The sequence below is a fragment of the Diadema setosum genome, chromosome 2, assembly GCF_964275005.1.
Source record: "Diadema setosum chromosome 2, eeDiaSeto1, whole genome shotgun sequence".
Lineage (NCBI taxonomy): Eukaryota > Metazoa > Echinodermata > Echinoidea > Diadematoida > Diadematidae > Diadema > Diadema setosum.
This window is the reverse complement of record NC_092686.1, coordinates 29,965,964-29,987,085: the sequence shown is the minus strand read 5'-3', so window position 1 is coordinate 29,987,085 and position 21,122 is coordinate 29,965,964. Positions and strand designations below refer to the sequence as shown.

Sequence of the window (21,122 nt, the reverse complement as noted above, 5' to 3'; positions counted from 1 at the left end):
ACCCTTAGAATTGCATGCTCTATGACATCTCATAGAGTGGCTTCTGAATATCTCGCAAAACGTTAAAAGCTAAATCCTCACCTCAACCAGAACTGTAGACACCCTTAAAGATGGCTACCTCTTTCGGAAGCATAATACACTGAATTCTACAGACAGATTAATTTTCAGTCAGTGTTTTTCTGCAACTTCTAACTTTACACAATATCAAAGACACCATTGCGATGGAGGACCATTGGTTCAGATTTTTCAAATAGAGGCATTGTATATCCCCCCCCCACCCCCCCCCCCCCCCCCCCCCCCCCGTATGGATAAATGCCCTATCAGTGTAAATGAATACATACATGTATGTATAATATCTGGGAGGTGAAGGTTTCTTGCCTCCTCCCTGATTGATAGGTAGCCGACATGTGCACACAAATACTCCCCAAGTCTTAACTCAATGATCACTTGAAAGAGAAGCATATTAAATTTAATCCAGATTGCATACATTGTAAATTGACCACCGGCCATGGATAGTATATCACATGGAACTTATCGGGCTTGGGATTTGATTCTTTGAATGGCCCTGGTCTTTGACTTCTATTTGGGCGTCATCATAGGTAATTCAGATAATTATACACAATTATGCAGGTGTGTGTGCATTTATGCATATCATTTGTGAGTGATGTGTTCATTTTGGAGGAAGAGAAGATTCTTAAAGGAGAAAAAAAAAAAAAGATGATCCAAATGCTGAAATCATTTGTGCTGATGTAGTGCAAGTGGTTCCTGGCGGAGTTCATGTCCATCTACTTTTGTAGTTGAAACAAAGTTCTTTCTGATTGAAGATGAGCAAGTCATTAAAAAAAAGGGGGATGCTGAACAAGAGAGGAAATTAAAGGAATGTTATAGTTTTGGCCGAGATCGCAGTTCAGCTTTTAACTTTGCAACATAATTAGAAACCTCTTTTGCAATTCTTAAGAAATTTAGTTTGATGAAAATTGGTTTTGAAATGTCTGAGGTATCCAAAAACAAAGAAAAAGAAAAAAACCCCAAACCAATAAACACCTGTTATTATAGGATTGCTTTGTTTTTAGTATTTCCAGCCATTTCAAAACTAATGTTCATCAAAATAAACTTTGAATTCCTTTTAGAATTGTATGCTCTTTCACATTTCATATTTCTCCCCATCTCACGCACACACACACACAAATGAATCCTAAAGCACCGTCTCAACCAAAACGTTACTACAGTGTATCCTTTAAATACGAGAACTTATTGACCCCCCTCATAACACTTGTGTAGGCCTAGCCTACTACCATCGCCTAGTGAATCGGTACCAAAGGCTCTTTGATCGGTAGGCCTACATTGACGAGCCAAAAAGGAGCTAGCAGTGGCCAGCCGCGTCCACGCTGGTAGCTAGCTGGTAGCGCTCCGCTCCGTCAGTCAACTACAAGTCCCAGGCTAAAAATCCCAGGCCATACCAGCGGGCGACGCGACGGCAGTTCGTTAACGGTACACCATTACGGCGTCATGGCTGGCTCTCGTATGAATAAACGACTTTGTCTGCTAGGGTTGACACTGCTCTCTGCTGCCTTATATGGATGGTTTCGATTGTTGATCTTAACATTTTCATACGACATTAGACCTCGGCCAGCCTCCTCGATAATAAGATTCTCTAACAAGGTTCCTCATGATGTGGTAAGTAGAATTCTAACGTCAAAACGCGTTGTTTATCAAGCGATGACGATAACATTACACAACTTTCACTGTACGGGACTGTTGTTTACGCTTATTACATTCACGGTATCACGGTTGAAAAGCTCCATCCGGAACATCACTCAACGTTGATAGCGGTCTGTGAGGGAACGGTATCTAATCGAGCTGTGCGCTCTTTTGTTTAAATATCATTGAATCCTTGATGGAAATTAATGAGTGGGGAAGGGAGTTCCAATCTTTGGCAGATTTTGGGAAAAAAGACTGTTTAAAGCAGTTTGTCTTGCTAAAAGGAACTTCAACTCAAGTTCAAGGGAGAGCGGGTGAGATCTTCTTGTAGACACGGAGGGGTCTCGTTTCTTAAATTCCAAGTAATCCGTAATAGAGAGATCTACATTGTTGTGGATCATCTTGTGCATCATGACTTGCCTGTTGATGAATCTTCTTTGTTGGAGGAGTGGGAGTTGAAGGGATGCAAGCATGGCTGTGACAGAGCTTTCACGTTTATAATCGTTAAGGATAAACCGTGCCGCTCGCCTTTGTACAGCTTCAACTTTCTGAATATTGCTCTTGGTATGTGGATCCCATACTGAACTGCAGTATTCAATATGGGGACGGACGAGACTTTTAAAAGCTTGGATTTTCACTTTTGGAGGGGCTGATCCCAGGTTGCGACGTAGAAAACCAGGCATACTCGTGAAATAGGCCCCACCACTGCGTGTCCGTACAAATACTACGGCGGCTCGCCTGTTCATACTCGTGAATTCAGCCCCACCGTGTGGCGTTCATCGGTAGATAAGCACGGCGGTGGGGCTTTCTTCCACAGTATAATACTCGTGAATGCGGCCCCACCAAACGGCGTTTACGCGAGATGCATACGGCGGTGGGGCCGATTTCCACAGCATAGCATCTTTCGTCCTCCCTTTCTCCCGTTTTTTTCTTTGGTCTTCTACTTTTATTCTCGGAAGGACTCCCTAATGTCCCTTGACTAATTTAATGGCCAATTTAACCATAAATACAACCCTACCTAACCCTAACCTAACCTTGCTTGCTAACGCATGGGTGCACGCGCACTGCGGTGGGGCCTATTTCACGATTTTGCCGAAAACCAATCATACCATTAGCTTTAGATACTGCGTGGTCCACATGAGTATTCCACTTCATGTCACATGACAGAGTAACTCCAAGGTACTTTATGCTGGTGGACTGATTGGAGGTCTTGACCGCAGAGCCTGTATGTGCGCTCAATTTTGGTCTTGCATCTGGAGAACCTAATCACACTACATTTGTCTGGTTTGAAGGACATTAGCCAGCGGGAGGACCATCTCTCCAAAAGTTTGAGATCCTTCTGGAGCAAGTTACAATCTGATGAGGTTTTGCAGGCCGATAAACCACACAGTCATCCGCAAAAAGACTGACATTGGATTTCAAACCATCTGGCAGGTCGTTGATATACATAAGAAAAAGTAGAGGGCCCAGCACAGTGCCCTGAGGTACCCCAGAGATCACTTCTGTAGGCTTGGAATATGAACCTTGTACTACCACTGACTGTGTTCTACGTTGTACCTTTAAGGAATGCAGAGATCCAGCTATGTAATGGTCCCTTAATCCCATAGTGGCGCAGTTTGTGCAAAAGCCGTTCATGGGGAACCATGTCAAATGCTTTAGCGAGGTCGAGGACAATTGCATCTACTTGCTTAGTGTGCTCATTGGCTTCCCAGATCTTATGGACTGTGGTAAGTAATTGAGTTTCGCAGGACCGCTTGGCTCTGGGAGTCTGAATCCATGCTGTGCGTGATGGAGAGCATGATGCGAATCTAGGTGATTAATGACATGGCTATATATAACATGCTCCATCACCTTGCAGCAAATCGATGTTAGTGAGACCGGTCTGTAGTTTGCAGGGTCTGTGCGGGATCCTTTTTTGAAGATTGCAGTGACATTGGCTCTTGCCCAATCTGATGGGATTCTGCCCTGAGTGAGACTCTGGTTGAATATCTTAGTCAGGACAGGAGCGACTTCCGATGCACATTTCTGAAGGATGAAAGGGTGTATGCCATCAGGGCCTGGTGATTTGTGTGGTAATAACTTCATGAGTATTTTCATGACTCCACTGGTGTTGAAGACTAGTGGAGATGCATCAGGGAGTTCTTTACCTGGTACCTTGGGAGGGTTCATGGAGGAGAGTGTGGGTTCCCTAGTGAAGATTGATTTGTACTGGTTACTAAGTGCCTCAGCCTTGTCAACAGCTGAGCTAACTAGTTGATTCCCATTTCACAGAGCAGCAATCCCACATGCATCCCGACGCCTGCTTTTAATGAAATTCCAGAACCGTTTGGGATCATCTTTCAGGGAGTCAAAGACTGTAGTAGAGAGGTAGTCTTGCTCTGCCTTTCTTAGTTGTTTCTGGAGTTGTTTCCTGATTGAACGATATCGCTGCCAGCATCTTGTGTTATTGGTGGATTTGGCTGCGTAGAAAGCCCTTTGTTTCCTTCTGGAGAGCCTCCTGAGAGATCTTGAAAACCAGGGTAAGTTAAACCTGGAGCTCTTCATAGAAGATGGGATGTGCTGTTCCATGGCGTCAGTCACCGTTGTGCGGAACCATCTCCAGTTATCATCTAAGGAGTTGGTGTCAGCCTTAGTAAGAAAAGTGGTGGTGAATGCTCCTAACTTTGCTTTCAATCCGTCAATGTCAGCCTTGGCGAATTTGAAAACTTTGCGGCGAGAGGATCTCTGTATGACAGGTTTTAAATTGACATCTGAGCTAAGGATAAAGTGAACAGAAATTCCTGGAAGGGTCTTTACTGGAGAGAAAGCATCCGAGTTTGAGACTAAAAGTAGTTGCAAAATGTTTTTAACACAATGAACTTTAGACTGATGAGCATGATTAACTTCCTTCGCAAGCTGGGTCAGTGAGAAATCCCCTAATAAATCCAGTAGGGTAGAAGATACAGCTTCTGCATAGTTACATACACCAGGCGGTTTGCGTGAGGGGATATCCCAATCAATGTCGGGTACGTTGAAGTCTCCCCTGAGCCAAATGGAAGGATTTTTTGTTAAATCAATTTTGCTTAGCGAATCATGAAGTTTCTTTAATGGATCTGCTCCTAACTTGGGTTGTCTATAAAAGACTCCTATGTAAACTGGTTTGATGTTTACAATTTGTAGTTTGACCCACAAGAGTTCTGTATCCGTGTCCAGTTCAGGGGCGTATGATGCTACCAAGTTGTTGCGGACAGCTATAAAAACCCCGCCACCCTTGGTTTGGCGGTCTTTTCTGTATACTGTATAGCTACTAGATGGAGGGAGAAATTCGCTATCAGCTATGCTGGGCGATAACCAGGTTTCGGTAGCTAAAACAATGTGGGGATTATGCTTCTTGAGTTCATCAGCAAAAGACTGAGTCTATACTCATAATGCCCTGTAAGTTTAATGTGAGTAGGCGTATCCCATGGACATCTTTCACTGTGTGATTTTGCCCCTTTCTGCGATGTTGAGGTCCTGGGGGATGACGGGGGGATGAGGAATTCCTTCTCCTATGTGAAGAGATGGGCGATGATGCCATCAGAGGGGAACATGGCTCATCATCAGCTCCTTTGAAGTCAGCCAGGACTTCAAACGAGTTTGAAGTGGAGAATGACGACTCGAATAGAGATGAGCTGAATTGGGGAAGACCGCAAGTTGTCACATATCCAGGTGCAAGAGGAATTACTCAATTGGTTAAAAATTGTGCTGCTCATACCAATACATTGCTTGTGGAGCCATGTTTCACAGTCATCACACACAATGCAATTTGGTTCCACTTGCATGCCTTGGAGCAAACCCCACAGGGGTACTTAGTGCGAGGGCTGGGGTTGGGGTGAATGTCACCAGACTGGGCAACCGTGCTCAACGAGATGAAGGTCTGACATAATATCATTAGCTTTGAAAAAGTCAGTACATATCTATGCTTTGTAGTAGAGAGTTTTTGCAGGGCATGAAACTGAGATGAAATACTGATTTTGAAGGAGGGTGCTTTGTGGGCATTGCCGTCACTACTAGCTATGTGCCTGGGGATGTAAGGATGCACATCAAAGCAGTAAGTGGTCCCACCTAGTGAATTTGGACAATAGCTTCTCGTTGAAGGATGACAAGTTACAATGAGAGCAGTTAATGTCAGCCATGGCAAGATGAAGAAGTTACCGTAGCATGTATTCCTATGTGGGCCCATAATGCATACAAGCTTCAACAGACAGATATAATTATAAGTTGACCAACAGGAACAACCAAATCTGACCAAAAGTGATGCTGATCGTCAAAAGTTGATCGCGTTAATAATGTACAAATGCAGATGTGATAGAGCATACCATGAACTGCTGATAATAGTTATAAGTTACACAAACTCAAACTTCTAAATAATTCATAAGGATACTCAAGCTTCGTTCTCAAAAGCCGGTGATCCACATGGTTCCAAATCACAATCTTATCACACATTTATCAAATCGTAGCAAAATACACAGTGCAATGCAGAAAAGTCGTGATAACACCGGCTGTATTGGTGCCTTGAACGTTGAACATTGACGGGGGCAATCAAAACTTGCACGATGCACGATGCCAGGGCACACCACGGGGAAACATCCGGTGTAAACACACATCAACTCCAAAAAAATTATGAATACAGGTTCCATCCTCAACATTTCAGCAAATCATATCCATTACGTAGACATTTGCAGACATTTGTAGCCTAAAAACAGGTCGGCAGTAGATTTTATTGCAGGTCATAAAAACAGCTCAATTACAAAATCGGTGGCATGCGTGGTATCCCAAGTTAAAAATACACATTAAATACACATTAAAAGCGGATAATCCAGCACTCAGCAGGAAATGATGAATTGTGAATGATGATGAATGATGTTCACACACGAAAGTTGATAAAATTGCTGAGATCTTGCAGCGGCAATATGGCGGGGGCTACATGGGCAGCTGCATAGGTTGCGTGTTGAAAGTTTCCCGCGCCACGCTATATTCAGTGTGTATTGCAGCTACGGCGCTATGTGAGGCAATCCAGTGTGGGATTCCAAGAAAAATCAATCCGATTCCATCCTCAAATGTATTCCGTTAAAAATCACAAAAACTGGTTCCCTGGGGCAAATAAACGCTGATAAACACATTGGAAGCTTTATTGCAGATAAAAACAGCGAAAAATAGCATTAAATATCAACGAAGAAAATTAAAAGAGCAGAGCTCCGCCGAGACACGTCTTCCCTCTCTGACCGCTAACAACTGTTCAATCAAGACAATGATGTAAATTGATGTAACTTATCTGTTACAGTGTTAGATCTGGAACTAAATGAAAATGAAAAAAAAAAAGTAGAGTATCTAACGGTTAGATGTGGTCTGCAGGGTCTACTAGACATCTACAGTACACTGTCTTCACGTCCACTATATTGGACATTTGACGATTAAATTTAAATGGGCCAGTCACAAATCAGTTGCGATGCGTCAGCGATGGGTAAAACCCTGGAAAATTTTAACAAAATCTTGAGACAGATCTCACGATTTTGCACCCGTCGGAGGCGCTCTCTGGACGCCTGCGGCTTGTCGCAGATTTTTTAGGCATCGCCACACCCGTTGCGGTCCCTAACTTTGAACTTAAAATTGCAAGATTGCTCGCAAGATTTTTCACCCATTTTTAATTTTGGCATCCCAGACACAATATCCGATGACCTACGATGCCCTCCGATTAATTGGAGGCGTCCTCCTAATAATCTGAGACTAGTCGTAAGATTCTGTGTGGGATTGGAAATTCAGGTTGAGATTCAATGTCTGCGAGTAGTCTCCGGCGCCCTCCGACTGAATCGGAGGCGCCCTGCGACGATTCGTACGCTTTCTGTGATCGTCTCCGACGATTCGTACGGTGGAATCGTAGTAAATCGCCGTGTATATAAGGGCGCCTCCGACCGGATCGCTAAAAGTTTGAGACGCTCTTGCTGCAGGAGGCTGTGACAGAAGATTTTGAAGATTTTGAAGATTTTGAAGATGCCAAGGGGAGCACCAAAAGACAATCGCAGATATCGTCTCTGATCGCCTCCGATGCAATCGGAGGCGATTGGAGGCTAATCCCACGATTTTTCGACAAAACCGGGTCAAATTCCTTGAAAAAATCTCAGACAATGTGACTGCTCCACTTTTATTAGGATTATTGCTAGGATTGTTCAAGGATTCTTTATTTTCTACGACGACCCCCGGCCAAAACTAATCCCCGACAGATCGCCGACATTGTGACTGGGCCATTACTGGTCGCAGTTAGGGATCGTAGGCCTATGTGTAACGGTAGATGTCTAGTAGACCCTGCAGACCACATCTAACTGTAGATACTCTAACGCGTTAGATTCTATTTGGGTGATTGTCTAGAAAAAGAAAGATCTAAGTATTAGTCCAAGAATCATCGATGTGGTAGTCTAATCATTAACCCGCCCGTTGAGGACGGACTGATTTTGCTACAACACGCATTTCCCATAGACACCTGCCTGAGTATACTCGGGACTCGTCCTCAACGGGTTAAGAACTTTTTTCCCCTTCCAAACTGATAATACATGCAGTAGGCCTAAAACCCAGGAGGACAGCCAGAAACCATCATTCATACATATAGATTCTATGAGCTGAGATACAAAATACATAGGTAAAGCCAAGAAAAACTAAACATGCTAAAGGTAGGCCAAAATATGTAGGTCCTATAATATTCTATTTCTGCACTTTACAGACAGCTAAGGCAAGCAGCTTTTTCCATTTTTTTAAAGTTTGAAGTTTAGCATTGTCTTCTTCCCTTTCTTGGCGCTACACAATAGAGAGTTTATCAAAATCACCATCTTAATCTCTTTACACTATCTATGTCAGACACTGCAAAATAATCTCTTTACAAGATATAAGAACATTTCTGTGTTTGCACCAAGCAAATGTGGAATTCTAGGTGAGTGACATCATGTCAACAAGACTGTGTCTAGGGGCTACTGTATGATTATTAGGCCTACACCCAAGCCAAGGATAGCATGATGAATCATTTTGTAATATTTGATGATTTCTTCGGCAGCTTGTGTGTGACATATGTATCTGTGTTCATAGGAGAAATATCTATGTAGCCCTGGGTATATGTCATTGTTTCTTGGTATTAGTGATTAACCTTAAAGGTACCCTCTGGCCCTGCTTGTTCACAAAATACATGTATGGGCAATTATATCGTATGTACGGTCTGGTGCCATATTCCACAAGGCTGGAAGTGGAATGGAATATGGCACTAGACCATGAATATTTTCAAATCTGTATCGTGAGAACATGCAGGGGTAACAGTAACTATACACAGCCCTGTCACTGTACACAAGTGTCGCGACAAGGCTGTACCGACTGGGGGCCACGTACAATTTGTAATCTTTAAATTCTGAGGCGCCGACACTATTCTGAATTTACTACACCATATTTGTTACTCAGACTATGTAAAATGAAAACTTTTTCTATTTAGCTTCCGTCTTTAGCTATCGATATTGACGTACAAATATCACAACTTACCAAAAATGAAACCTTTTTAATCGTATATGCCGCAGAAATTTTAGAAATCGCAGAATTGATTCGAAATGTCGGCGCAGCACTGCAAAATGGTGGGCAATGGGGGCGCTGTCAACCGTGCAGGCGTACAAACTCTAGCAGCGCAATTTGCATCATTCAAAGCCGGGAAAGATTTTTTTTTTTTTGTAATCACCCAGCGATGATCACAGCATTCCGGGTTAAGATTGGACTTTTTGCTCAGTGTACACTGTATGTTGCATGAGGGCTCACCATGGACTGATATACCATGCTCATAGTCCAAGCAACAGTTTTGTTGTTGTGTGGCCGTGTTCGAGGGTCTTAAGTAGATTGGTGTATCACAGTCCGTCTGACGTCGTGCAAAGCACGGCGTCTGGTCGGGCTAGGGTAACAGTTTAACTTTTCATGTGCAGATCTAGATCTGGATAAATTCTGCAATGTAATCTTTTGTGCACGTGTACAGCTGTGATTACATCATTATGATGCAGTGTGGAAAATATTCAGGGATGGCTCTAGCGCATGTGGGCAAATGTCAAGAGCAATGCAAAACATGAATACAACAAGGCAATGACCTTATCCACAAAACATGGGCAATATTGAGTAGATGGTCTGTATGTATTTTGTGACCAAGAACACGGGAAATACAGGATTTTATTGATGTGACCACTAAGACTACAGAATTCATGATCACTAAAAGATGAATCCATGGCTGTCTTCCTACAGGAATGGTACCAAAAGGAGTGTGCTGGTTCCAGTAAGGAGAAGCTTGGTATTGCAAGTCTAGAAGACTACAGATTGCGATGGAAGGTTGCCCAGCATCCAGACTGCATGTATGTCCTCAATCAAGATTTTCATAAGGAGCTTGCAACAACTTCTTTGTTTTTCTTTCTTTTTCGATTTGTTTGATGGTGCATGCTTTATTTTAAGATACATTTGTATAACTGTTCAATCATTCCCAGAGGTTCATAGTCAAACATCAGAGATTTATGCTCTAATTCTACAGTTCATGCAGTGATAATTGCCACACTCTTTGGTATCCAGAGCAATACAAAATGTTGTGGAAAATATAGGATGTAAATGCTAGGTATCTGGACTTTCATATTATTCTGAGTGCCATCATTAGTTAGGGCAAATATGTGTGTGTTTGTATCACGGAATGAAAAAAAAAAACACAAACAAAATTGTTCTCTTGCCTTTACTTTATTTTAGTTCTTTTTATAATGTCTTTTACAATTGATTGATATTTCACCCTAAAATATGGCATCCCTCATCAGAACGGTGTACCACAAGTTCCAGGATATCTACAGTGTCAGTCGGAGATCAGGCCAGCTTGTAATTCCTGAAACATTCCAGACAAAAGTGCTGAAGTGGCTTGGCAATGATGAAGAGCTGTTTAAGGAAACTAAGCTCCAGGTGAGACTTCAAAGCCAGAGCTTTTGCTTGTTACTTTTTGAGAATGGTTAATTTGCATAGATGTATTCCAGCCTGTTCCCATGACCATTCCATTAATAAGGAAAAAAAAAAAACAGACAAAAAACAAAACAAAACAAAAAACAATATGGTGAAAAATGTGAAGTTCAACAAAAGCAACGCTACTCACCAATAGAATAACAGAACAGATGGTATTTTTGTAGTTGTTTTCTGGGTTTTTTTTTTTGCCATGCCAGGCATATTACATGAAAGCTATGTCCATTTAAATGCCAGTAACATGCTTTGCCAGGGGTCCACTTGTCAAGACAGCAACCTCAAAGCCATCAAGGGACAACACACAAATTACCTGATAGATGTTGAGTTGGCACCACTAGTGCACAGGCATTAAGACAGGAGACTGTGAGTGGAAATCATCATCTGGTTTTGGTTTGCTCTTTTAGTAGCTGATGCTCTGAAAGTAAAATTAGGTAATTTCTTGCATTATGGCACCTTGTCTGCATCCAGAAATACTAACATTAGTGCCCATAATGCAAGGTGATAGCTTGGAAACAGTAAGCAATTTTATACTTTTAAAATTATACTGTCCAACGACAAAGTCTCCATGCTCATCTCATCAGTCATTATTTGTAGGTTTGTTAATGGTATTCATGATATGCCTGCTCTCAAAGTCCTCATTTTAATATCAGAGAGTGGCACACCCTTTAAAACCAGGCTGAGGTGTAGCAGTTGCTGTTACAGAAAAATTGCTATGCTGCCCCCAGTGGCAGTAATTGCACAGCTAAATTGCAACTCCTTCCCCTTCTTCACCCCCACCAAAAAAAAAAAAGAAGCAAAAATCACACACAAAACAACCAAAAGCAACAATTCGCTAATGTTCATTTATTGCTGATATGCTTTGTCTGTCCAGTTTATTACGTCCATCTTCAATCGGTACACCCATGAGAGCGCCATCTTCAACCCCCTGCGATCCAAGAGACCGGGAGTGACCGCCACTGCTGAGGAGCAGGATGAGTACGTCGAGAACTTGGTGGGGCAGTCTCAGAACTGTGACCTGTGTGACTACAAATTGTGAGCATTTCTGCTGTATGTGCCCTTTCACCTTCCCTTCCCACCCCATCTCCCCTTTTTGCTCTGCTGTGAAATCCCAGACTGCATTGGATTGATGATTGTGGACACTAAATGTGAGTGAGTTTATGTGCAGGAGTAAAGAGTGCATCATGGATACAAGCTGCTCTGTAGGTCTTTTTTTTTCTCCGGGACCTGCATCCATACCATCATTTTTGTTATCAAAATGATAAAATGTGATCTTAGTTATAGGCATTTCATAGGTGAGTATTTCATGTTCAATATTCTTTCTTTTGTAGTTTTAATGTTCACTTTTTATAATTACGAGCAAGCAATTACTAATTGTTATGAATAACAACCTAGCATCATGGCCAATTCAGTGTATGAGTATTATATGTCATGTCGCAGTGCATCTCTACGGGGGGTTACATCTTTTGCAGCAGAGTCTAGTCGACAAAGCTTTGCCTCTGTGATAAAGCTTAGAAATTCACACCTGAAAATTAACAATATCTGAGATTATACTTGATATAAAAGACTGTGTTTTAGTTACAGTAGTGGGGAGTAGTTTTCCTGAGAAGCTGAGGGCATCAAAGTGCCTCCCCAGTGGCCAAGTTAAAGAAATCCCCAAGTAATAAAAATTTAACATGTGCATGTTGAAACATAAATCCTTTTGCTATTGACAAGATGTCGAAGGTACAAGTACTCCATCTCCAATATGATAGATTCCATCATGCTTTCGCCAACAGTAAAACTTCAGAGGATACCTTTGGGAGGATAGAATCGAAGCATGCGGTGACTGCTGCCAACACCTTCAAGTACGACGCCTTCCATGCCCTCATCATCCTCAAGACTCACCATCCCCTCAGATTCACCGAGGAGCAGTTCACCGATATGTTTGAGGTCACCATGAAATGGTACGTAAAATGTGTCTAATCACTTTTGACAGACATAATCAATGCCACTTTTTTAGGGTCACACCTTGTGTATATTAACTTTGATATTAGTTTGTGGCATCTGTGATGTTCTTCTCTTTTGTTAACGGTGCATATGTTTATGGAAAAAGTATAGACCGCTGATTGTTCAAGTCTAAACTCATGGTTGTATTCATGGTATGAATGCCAGCACATTGCCTTGCATTGTGTAATGACAGTGTCATGTTTTTCTTTTATCTCAACTATTCTGAGTGAGTCATCAAGTTGAACAAAAAAAAAAAGGAAAAAAAAAAGAAAAGATTTTGTTGCAACCACTTAATTGTGCCATTTCAAATGACAAGCAAACTGAACCCCTGTGGATCAATACAGTAGTGAAATAATGATTTTGTCTGTCATGTGAAAATCACTGAAGAGTTGAAGGTTTTATGCTTCACGGTGTAATTAGTAGACAAACATGAGTGTAATATGTATGAATATATCACATTGTGTAATATATAAGATGCAGTAGAAATCCGCCATTTTGTTGTATTATTATTATTTCATTTTTTTTTTTGCACCAAGGATTACCAAAAAATGGATGACAGTAATTTTTAGTGCTTTATGGAAGGAATTTTGTTGCAACAATGAGCAGCATCATAACATCAGTGCTCATCATTCACAGTATACACTTGTGATCTCAGTATCACCAACAGGCAGCTGCACTGCACTGCATTAGCAATCCATGGAAGATGTAAAATAAGTAATCATTTGATGAGTTTGTGAATTGAAATTCCCTCATTTTGAATTACTGTTTGTTATTGTAAGATGTATAAAAGAAATCATAAAAGGTATTATTGTTATTAGTGCAATTATGGTTAAAAGAAAGTCATAAGAGAGCTGAATTGGCATAGGGTTCATTATCACCAACTGCTAAAATTTGGCTGCAAAGATGGCAGTGTGTTTAAACTGTACATCACATTAACACAAGATGGCGATACACTACGCTGCACCCTGGGTTGTGACTGTACCCCAGGGTATTACTATTGTGTGGTGCATCATATATATTATACATGCATGTATGTAGAAATGAAATCTTTATATTTCTATAGATATATATTCATATTGATACATACAGGTATATTTTCCTTTATGATTGCAGGTTTATGAAGGTGCACACGACAGACAAACAATACCGTTATCCTCACCTGATGTGGGACAACCTACCCAAGGCCAGCGCAAGCCAGATCCACCCCCATGCTCAGGCCAGCATGAGCCCTGTCCGGCACTATGGTAAGTCCACCAAACTAACTCTCTTGCTGTTCCATGTGTAACTGTGGCATCACTGAGAAAATGTGATATGAATTGGCTCTGTCAAATTTTTGTATACTGTAAATCCTGTCTCTTGAAGTATTTGTACATTTTTCTTTTTTTGTCAGAGGGTATACTTGATTGTCTTTGCACTTTTGCACGTTCAGGTATATGCATTTGTTATCATTAATGCAGAAGGTTAGTATGAAAAGGGCCTTAGACTCCCGACAAAACCATGTTGAAGCTTCTGCTGGTCCCTCAGCAGGGAGTTTAATCAGGGAGGTGTCATAGAATGAGAAGGAACCAGAATCTCATAGTCTGTAACATGGAGAAGTTATGCCCTCTATTGTGGATGTTTTATGCAGTAGCTTCAAAGAAAGAGAGCACTTTTGTTCAATTATGCATCATTCCTAAATCACAACAAACCTAGTGAGCAACAGTTCCTTGTCCCTTTCAATTTTTTTTCGGCAGCAGTCTGCAAAGGACAAGACTCTGAAACAAAAGTCAGTAAAACATGTAGAGCTTTTATTGCAACATAACTAATCGAGATCACATGAAAGAGGCTTTCATAGACTTGAATACATTACCAAACTCTGTGAATATACTTTGAAACTAAAGGGCCTATCTCACTGAAGGAGACGTCACTATGATGTCTTCATATCATTGCCAGTAGGTCGCCATTGGTCTTGGCAAGGTTGCAGAGATGTCTTGGAGACAAAATTAGTGTCTACAACGTTGCCACAACTGAGGAGATGTCTTTGAGATCAGCTGGAGACTGGAAAAAGTTGTGACTGGAAAAAACATGTTCCATTCTCCCACAACTTCCCAGACATCAGCTAGCCTGGAGGAGATGTTGCATAGATGTCTCCGCAACCTGTGAGACTTGAGTCACCTTTAGATCTCCAGGCTAATGAGATATCCACTTAAAGGGATGATATAGTTTCAGTTGAGATGGGATTCAGATTTTAACTTTTTGCGAGATAATTGGAAACCTCCTATGAAATAATGGAGCATACAATACTTTGAGGAATTCAAGGTTTATTTAGAATCAATTTTGAAATAGCTGAGATATACAAGAACAAATGGAACAAAATAGTCCTAATAGAAAGTGGGACTCACCCTGAATTAAAACCTTTTTGTTTCTGGATATCTTGGCCCATTTCAAACCCAATTTCTATCAAATAAACTTTGAATTCCTGTTGGGCTTGTATGCTCTTTTATAGTTCAGCAGAAGTTTCTCATTATCCCACAAAAAGTTGGAAACCTGAGACACCATTTCAACCAAACCTGTACCATCCCTTCAAGTATCAGTTTGCAGGCATTTCAGTAGGAAGTGGATCAAGTAAAATCGAAATACGAGATGAATGGTAATGACAAAGATTACGCATCAAAACCTTATTTGGGTTCATGGTTTGTCTTCTCCTTTCCTTAATAGGTCTTATGGAGCACATCAGATTGTCTGCCGTGGATTACAGCCTCAAGAATGGAGGACAAAATTACTTTTCAGATCTCATCCAGGTTGTACGCTGTTTTTGGTCAGAATTATTTGCAAGATTCAATTTACTCTTTAATACCTTAAATGAACTCATCTCTGTAATCACCATCATAAATTCAAAGTAAATCAACCGTACTCGCCCGTACCTTAGACTGGTCAGATATTTTTTTTTTTTTTTTTGAAGTTAAGTAATTTAAGTCTTATCTATATTTTCTGAAGTTAGAGTAAGAAAAATGGCAACTACAGTGGACTCCAGTTATAACGAAGTCCTTGGGACCGGCAGTTTTCTTTCATTACATCAAAATTTCATTATCCTTACAAATAAACAATAAAAATCCATAGAGAGGATAATATTATGGCCTGAATTTTTACTTTGTTGTAACCGGAATTTCTTTATAACCATGTTCATTATAACGGGAGTGCACTGTAGTTGATAGTAACCAGTCATACAAAGCTTGTATGTAGTAAGGATCATTTGATCACTGCTTTCACTGTGTACTACTCCTCTTTTTATTTTGATAATTTGTTTGTTTTTGTTTGCTTGTTTGTTTGTTTGTTTGTTTGTTTGAGTATTTTTTAATCAAGAAACAATCCAACATTGTGTAGACAGCCCACATTTGTATGAAACTGTGTTCACAGAAAGAATTGAATAAAAGAAGAACAGCTTGAAAGTTAGCAGTGAAGACATACTTCTACTTTATTTCACACACAATTTTACCAGTTACAGCAGCATGGTTCCTTTCACCCAGTGCTTCTTGGTTTGGTTCCTCTCACACTTTACTTCTTGTTTTTGTATCACATTTATTACATCCACTTCCAAGTGAGTTGATAGTAATTCTTAAACTTTTTGGGCATGTGATCATGACCTTTGACCTTGTCCCTGATGACATCTGCTCTCAGGTCCACAATGCCCTTGGTCTCACTACCAGCCTTGGTGGGGCTACAGCCATTGCATACCTGACTCCCAAAAAGGACCACGAGGTCATGATTGTCAGCAAAGTCTGTGACCAGGACTTTGTACGGTAAGGATGCACTAGAACTGTTTCAAGGCACAATTTTCTTGTGCGACAGCAAGTAACACTTTTGTCGTACAGATGGTCTAGAACTATTTAATTTTTTCCTCCCCTTCTTCTTGCCCTTGTGTATACATGCGGTTCCTTTATTCTCTACTTGCAAGTGATTAATTACAAATCAACTATTCTTATGGGAATTTTTAGTATTGTGACAGTCTTTGTGTATCTCAAAAATCTGTCAACATTGCAACCAATGTTGTTTTTGTGAAGTGTTTACTTTTCCTCTGTGATTTGGAGGCAATTTAAGATCACAAAAAGCTGATATGAATGGAAATCTTTATTTCATACAAATTATAATTAAAATATATTGTGACTGTAGGAGATTTTTTTTTTTTTTTTTTCATATCAGACTGACTGATGGCAATCAGCAACTAACAATCATAAATGACTCTATGACTTGGAAACAAAGTTTACAAGACATTAATGCGTGTCGCAGTCATGTTGAGATCAGATCTGATACTTTTGTATGTTTTAACATTCGCGAATATCACCTCACTTGCAACTTTCGCAAAACTACAAACCCTGAGAAGTATATAAAGTATACAGTATATGGAAGCCTCCCTGGTAAGGGAGTACATTCTTTCTGCAATTTTTGTGATCAACACATATTTCCTAGTTTGCTTGTTGGCATCTCCCTGATTTTGATATTGGAATTTTGACAGCCCTTTTTTCATATTTTGTTTTTTGGCAGGTTATTGTTCTATACCATAAGGGCATTCATTGATGATATGCAGCTGTATGCCTGGAGTCTGGCTGTATTCCTTCCCAAATTGGTGAGCTCATCAAGTGACATAGATTCCACCTTGTGTTTGTTTGTTTTGGGTATACAGCTTTTTCCCCGTGGTTGGTTGGTTATGCAACTCTTGGAGGCTGTCAGCTAGTATCTTTTTTACAATTATGAATATTTGTTTTTCCTTGTCCAAAGTCATAGTATGATTTATTGATATTTTATTTTTTTAAATTTTTTTATTATTATTTTTTCTTTGGATAGACATTCAACATAACATGCTTGAAATGAGCAATCTGTCCATTCTTAATTCCCCTGAAAAATAGAGTGCTGGTCCTATATGTACTGATAATCTAGAACCTTGTTTTTTTTATGTGGTTTATAATTTTGTTTTGCGTCACTGTCTTTCATGCAAAATACTGTCATTGAATGTCTAAACTTTCACATTAAATGTCTTTTAAGAAATGTAGATCTTTAATAGGCCAAGATCATAGTTTTTGTGAATATTCTCATGTTTATAAATACAAAATAACCCAAAAGAGAATAGTTTCACAATTGATAGGTATTAAGTGTTGTTGTTTTTTCCTTTAAATAAATGATTGCCCTAATAGGGCTTTAAACAATTTTCTCTGTCTCTTCTTCACATAAGAGATGCTTGTTTTGCATGTTCTGTTATTACTGCAGGAGCCATATACCACCCCTGGAGCCGAAGATATTCCTGCCATAGCTAGGATCATCAGTAGAGGGCCTCCCACAAATCCAAGAAGTGACATCAGCAGCATGGAGCTGTTTGCAGTGAGTCATGTCAAATGTTGGCAGGGTTTTCTTCATGCGCATATTTGTGACCCTGCACCACAAAACCGACAAAAAGTCGCCAGACATGGATTTTTAGTTAAGGGCAGATTTTGAAAGAGCAGACTCTACGCTTAAGAACTTGATTCAAATCGATTCTCCTAACCTATATAAATATTGGAAAGAAAGCTCACACTCTGGAAAACTTTGAACTGAGAAAAGAGGCTCTGAAGTACAGGGTGTATTCTAGCGTTTAATCCTTATAAAGCCGGGCAACCTGTGCCATGAATGGGACAAAACATGATGTAAACCACTGTAGCAACAACAATTAAGGGATTGTCAGATTAACCTGAAATTAAGCATGCTTAATTAACACATTCTGTTCATGATAACTATCAACTTTCAAAGCAGTAGCATCATCCTTTCACAAGTTATTAGAGTTGAAAGTGAAGATTGTGCAAAGGATTTTCAAGAAATGAAAAGGGGCCTCTAAAAAAACCTGTTCACACTACTCTACCAAAAAAGGGGTTGTAGAAAAAACTGCTGAAAACCCACTTTCCCATTCAATTTATGACTGGATCCCAAACTCAAGAATAATGTAGAAGAAGAGTAGCTTTTTCAGAAAATGTGGAAAACTCAAAATTGACTTGGTTGACCCGTATCACCTTTCTGAATTTGTCACATGTAATCAAGGGGTGTGACTTTTTGTTTGTTTTGTGATGCACGGTCACATTTCTTCTCTCTGCTTTATAGTGTGCTGTAGAACCAGAAACATTCATGGCATGAAACTGTTGCAAGTTGGAGCCAAGGGCCTTTTTTGAGGCATGGAACTTTTCGCAAATTGCCGCTGGCATTTAATGCGTAATGTAGACAAAAACAGTCACATACATTCTACTTTCATGACTCTTGGCTCCTCGAGAAATTCTCTTGAAGGGATCGTATAGTTTAGGTTGAGACCTAAGTTTAGGTTTCTAACATTTTTTTTTTTTTTTAAAGAAATATGAAAGAGCATGTAATTCCAAGAAGGATTCAATGTTTTATTTGAAGAAAATTGGTTTTGAAATGGCTGAGCTATCCAAAACGGAGCAATCGTAATATAACTTGGTACCCACCTTTTATTAGGATCACTTTGTTTTGCTTCATTTTTGGATGTCTCAGCCTTTCTGAAATCGATTTAGTGTGATAAAATTTGAATTCCTCTTAGAATGGTATGCCCTGTATTATTTCAGAAGTGGTTTGTTGGTATCTCGCAAAAAAAAAAGTTCAAAATCCTAATCCACATCTTCACCAATAATATCCCTTTAAGGTTCATGCATGTGAACATTTTTTGTGGTTGCACAATACATTGCAGGATGTCTTAATATTTGTTTCAGTGGATGTTGTTTGTGATCAGCTGCATCAATGAATTGTCTGTATATGTGTGCATATGTATGTTCTGATGTTGGACATGTCTGAATTCATTGGGCAGACTTAAAACTGTATGTTTTACCTGTCCAGCTCTCCAGTTTTTAGAAGTTACGAGGGAGTAGTGTTATGAGAACGGAGCCTCTTATGTGTGTTGTAACAAAAATTTATGTAGTGTTTCATGTTCTCACATCTCAACAATAGGCATCCAATGTGAATGTGGACCCCTTCACCTTGATAGAGCACATAAAAAAATCAGTGGAGCTGAAGGGCCACCTGCAAGCGGCGGACCTCAAGAAGATCGCCGAGCGGAAGGAGCGCCTCAAGCAGGAGATGGACGAGCTGGAGAAACAGGAGGAGGAGCTTGAGCAGAAGGAACACCAGGAGAAGGAAGAGATGGAGAGAGACGCTGGAGACCCAGAGGGGGGTGGAGATGCGGCGGTTGTCGGGATTCATGGGGCGCAGGGCAAGGAAGAACCGGTGGTGGGGGCAAACCCACCACTCCCGAACCCCCTGGTGCAGAATCTCATAGACGAGCATCTCATCGAAAATGGTGATGAAGATGCAGCCGAGAAGGAAGAGGGAGGAATGGAGAAAAGAGCAGCAGATGAAGCAGAGGGCGTTGGCCTCGCCAAGGACGACAATGAGGACATTGGAGGCATCAATGGAGAACTGGTGGAGCGGAGGGATACCATGAGGAGAGTGGATTGGCCTGGGAAGGTGGAGGCAGGGGCCAGAGAAAATGGAGACGATACGTGAGACCGGGGCATGTGACAGACTATGATGGTGTTAAGTGTCAGGAAGCCATGAACAGAGAAGGGGGCAGCATCCTATCGCATCGGGGGAGAGAAAATTAACTGTTCATCCTTCTCAAGAGGTACTACATGTTTTAGGTAAGACTTTGGAATCATGTTAATCATGTCACATGGATCGTGCTAAAGACAGTCCAAAGTTTGGTGATTGATTCAGCAATAGGATGTAGAAGAATACTTATGATGTTGTCCTGTTGCTCTTTTCAAAAAGTGACAAAACAAGAGAGTAATGCACTTCTGTAAACATTTGCACAGTGTGCAGATCAAGAGAAGTTGACCTGAAAGTCCACACCATGTTCAAGCTGGCTTCAATAAAATGACTGAAATCAGACGCACAAAGTGATAAAAGTATCATCAAGTTTGGTCTCACAATGAGAACATTCTTAAATGATAGATTTTCAGGTTTTCACAGAAAATGATACTCATAACAATCACATCATCTACAATTTGGATGCTCCCATAGACCTGGATATGAGTGTTAGCTAGTTGCTAAACAATTGTCCCGAGAAGTGATTTTATCATTTTTTTTCTTTTGGACATGATAATGAGAGAGTCGAAAGGTGACAACATCATCACCTCTGCCAGTGTGCATACATGTAGCTGTAACCAAAAACAGTACTTTGAAAACATGTCATGCTGTAAACTTCCATCATCTTCTCTCTATGGCCCAAATTTACAAAAGTGATTTTTAACCTGGTTTAAGCCTAGACCATGGTACAAGTTTAGACCATGGTCTATTAAAGAAGCATGATATGGGTGTAGTTTGACATGCTCATATCAAAGCATGTTTGTTACTGAACCCATGTTAGTGTATGCAATCTGCCAATCTTATTTACACAGAAAAAATCTGCATAA

General features: G+C 40.5%; 1 protein-coding gene across 1 annotated transcript; it reads left to right on the top strand.

Moving 5' to 3' along the window:
- The first annotated feature begins 1,509 nt into the window (after positions 1–1,509).
- Positions 1,510–20,591, top strand: LOC140241593 (uncharacterized). Its single transcript, XM_072321331.1, has 11 exons — positions 1,510–1,677; positions 9,973–10,079; positions 10,524–10,662; positions 11,588–11,748; positions 12,492–12,659; positions 13,816–13,946; positions 15,400–15,482; positions 16,360–16,481; positions 17,224–17,305; positions 17,944–18,054; positions 19,660–20,591. The coding sequence occupies exons 1-11, from the start codon at positions 1,510–1,512 to the stop codon at positions 20,212–20,214; spliced, it is 1,827 nt and encodes a 608-aa protein (XP_072177432.1). The 3' UTR covers positions 20,215–20,591.
- The last annotated feature ends 531 nt before the right edge of the window (positions 20,592–21,122 follow it).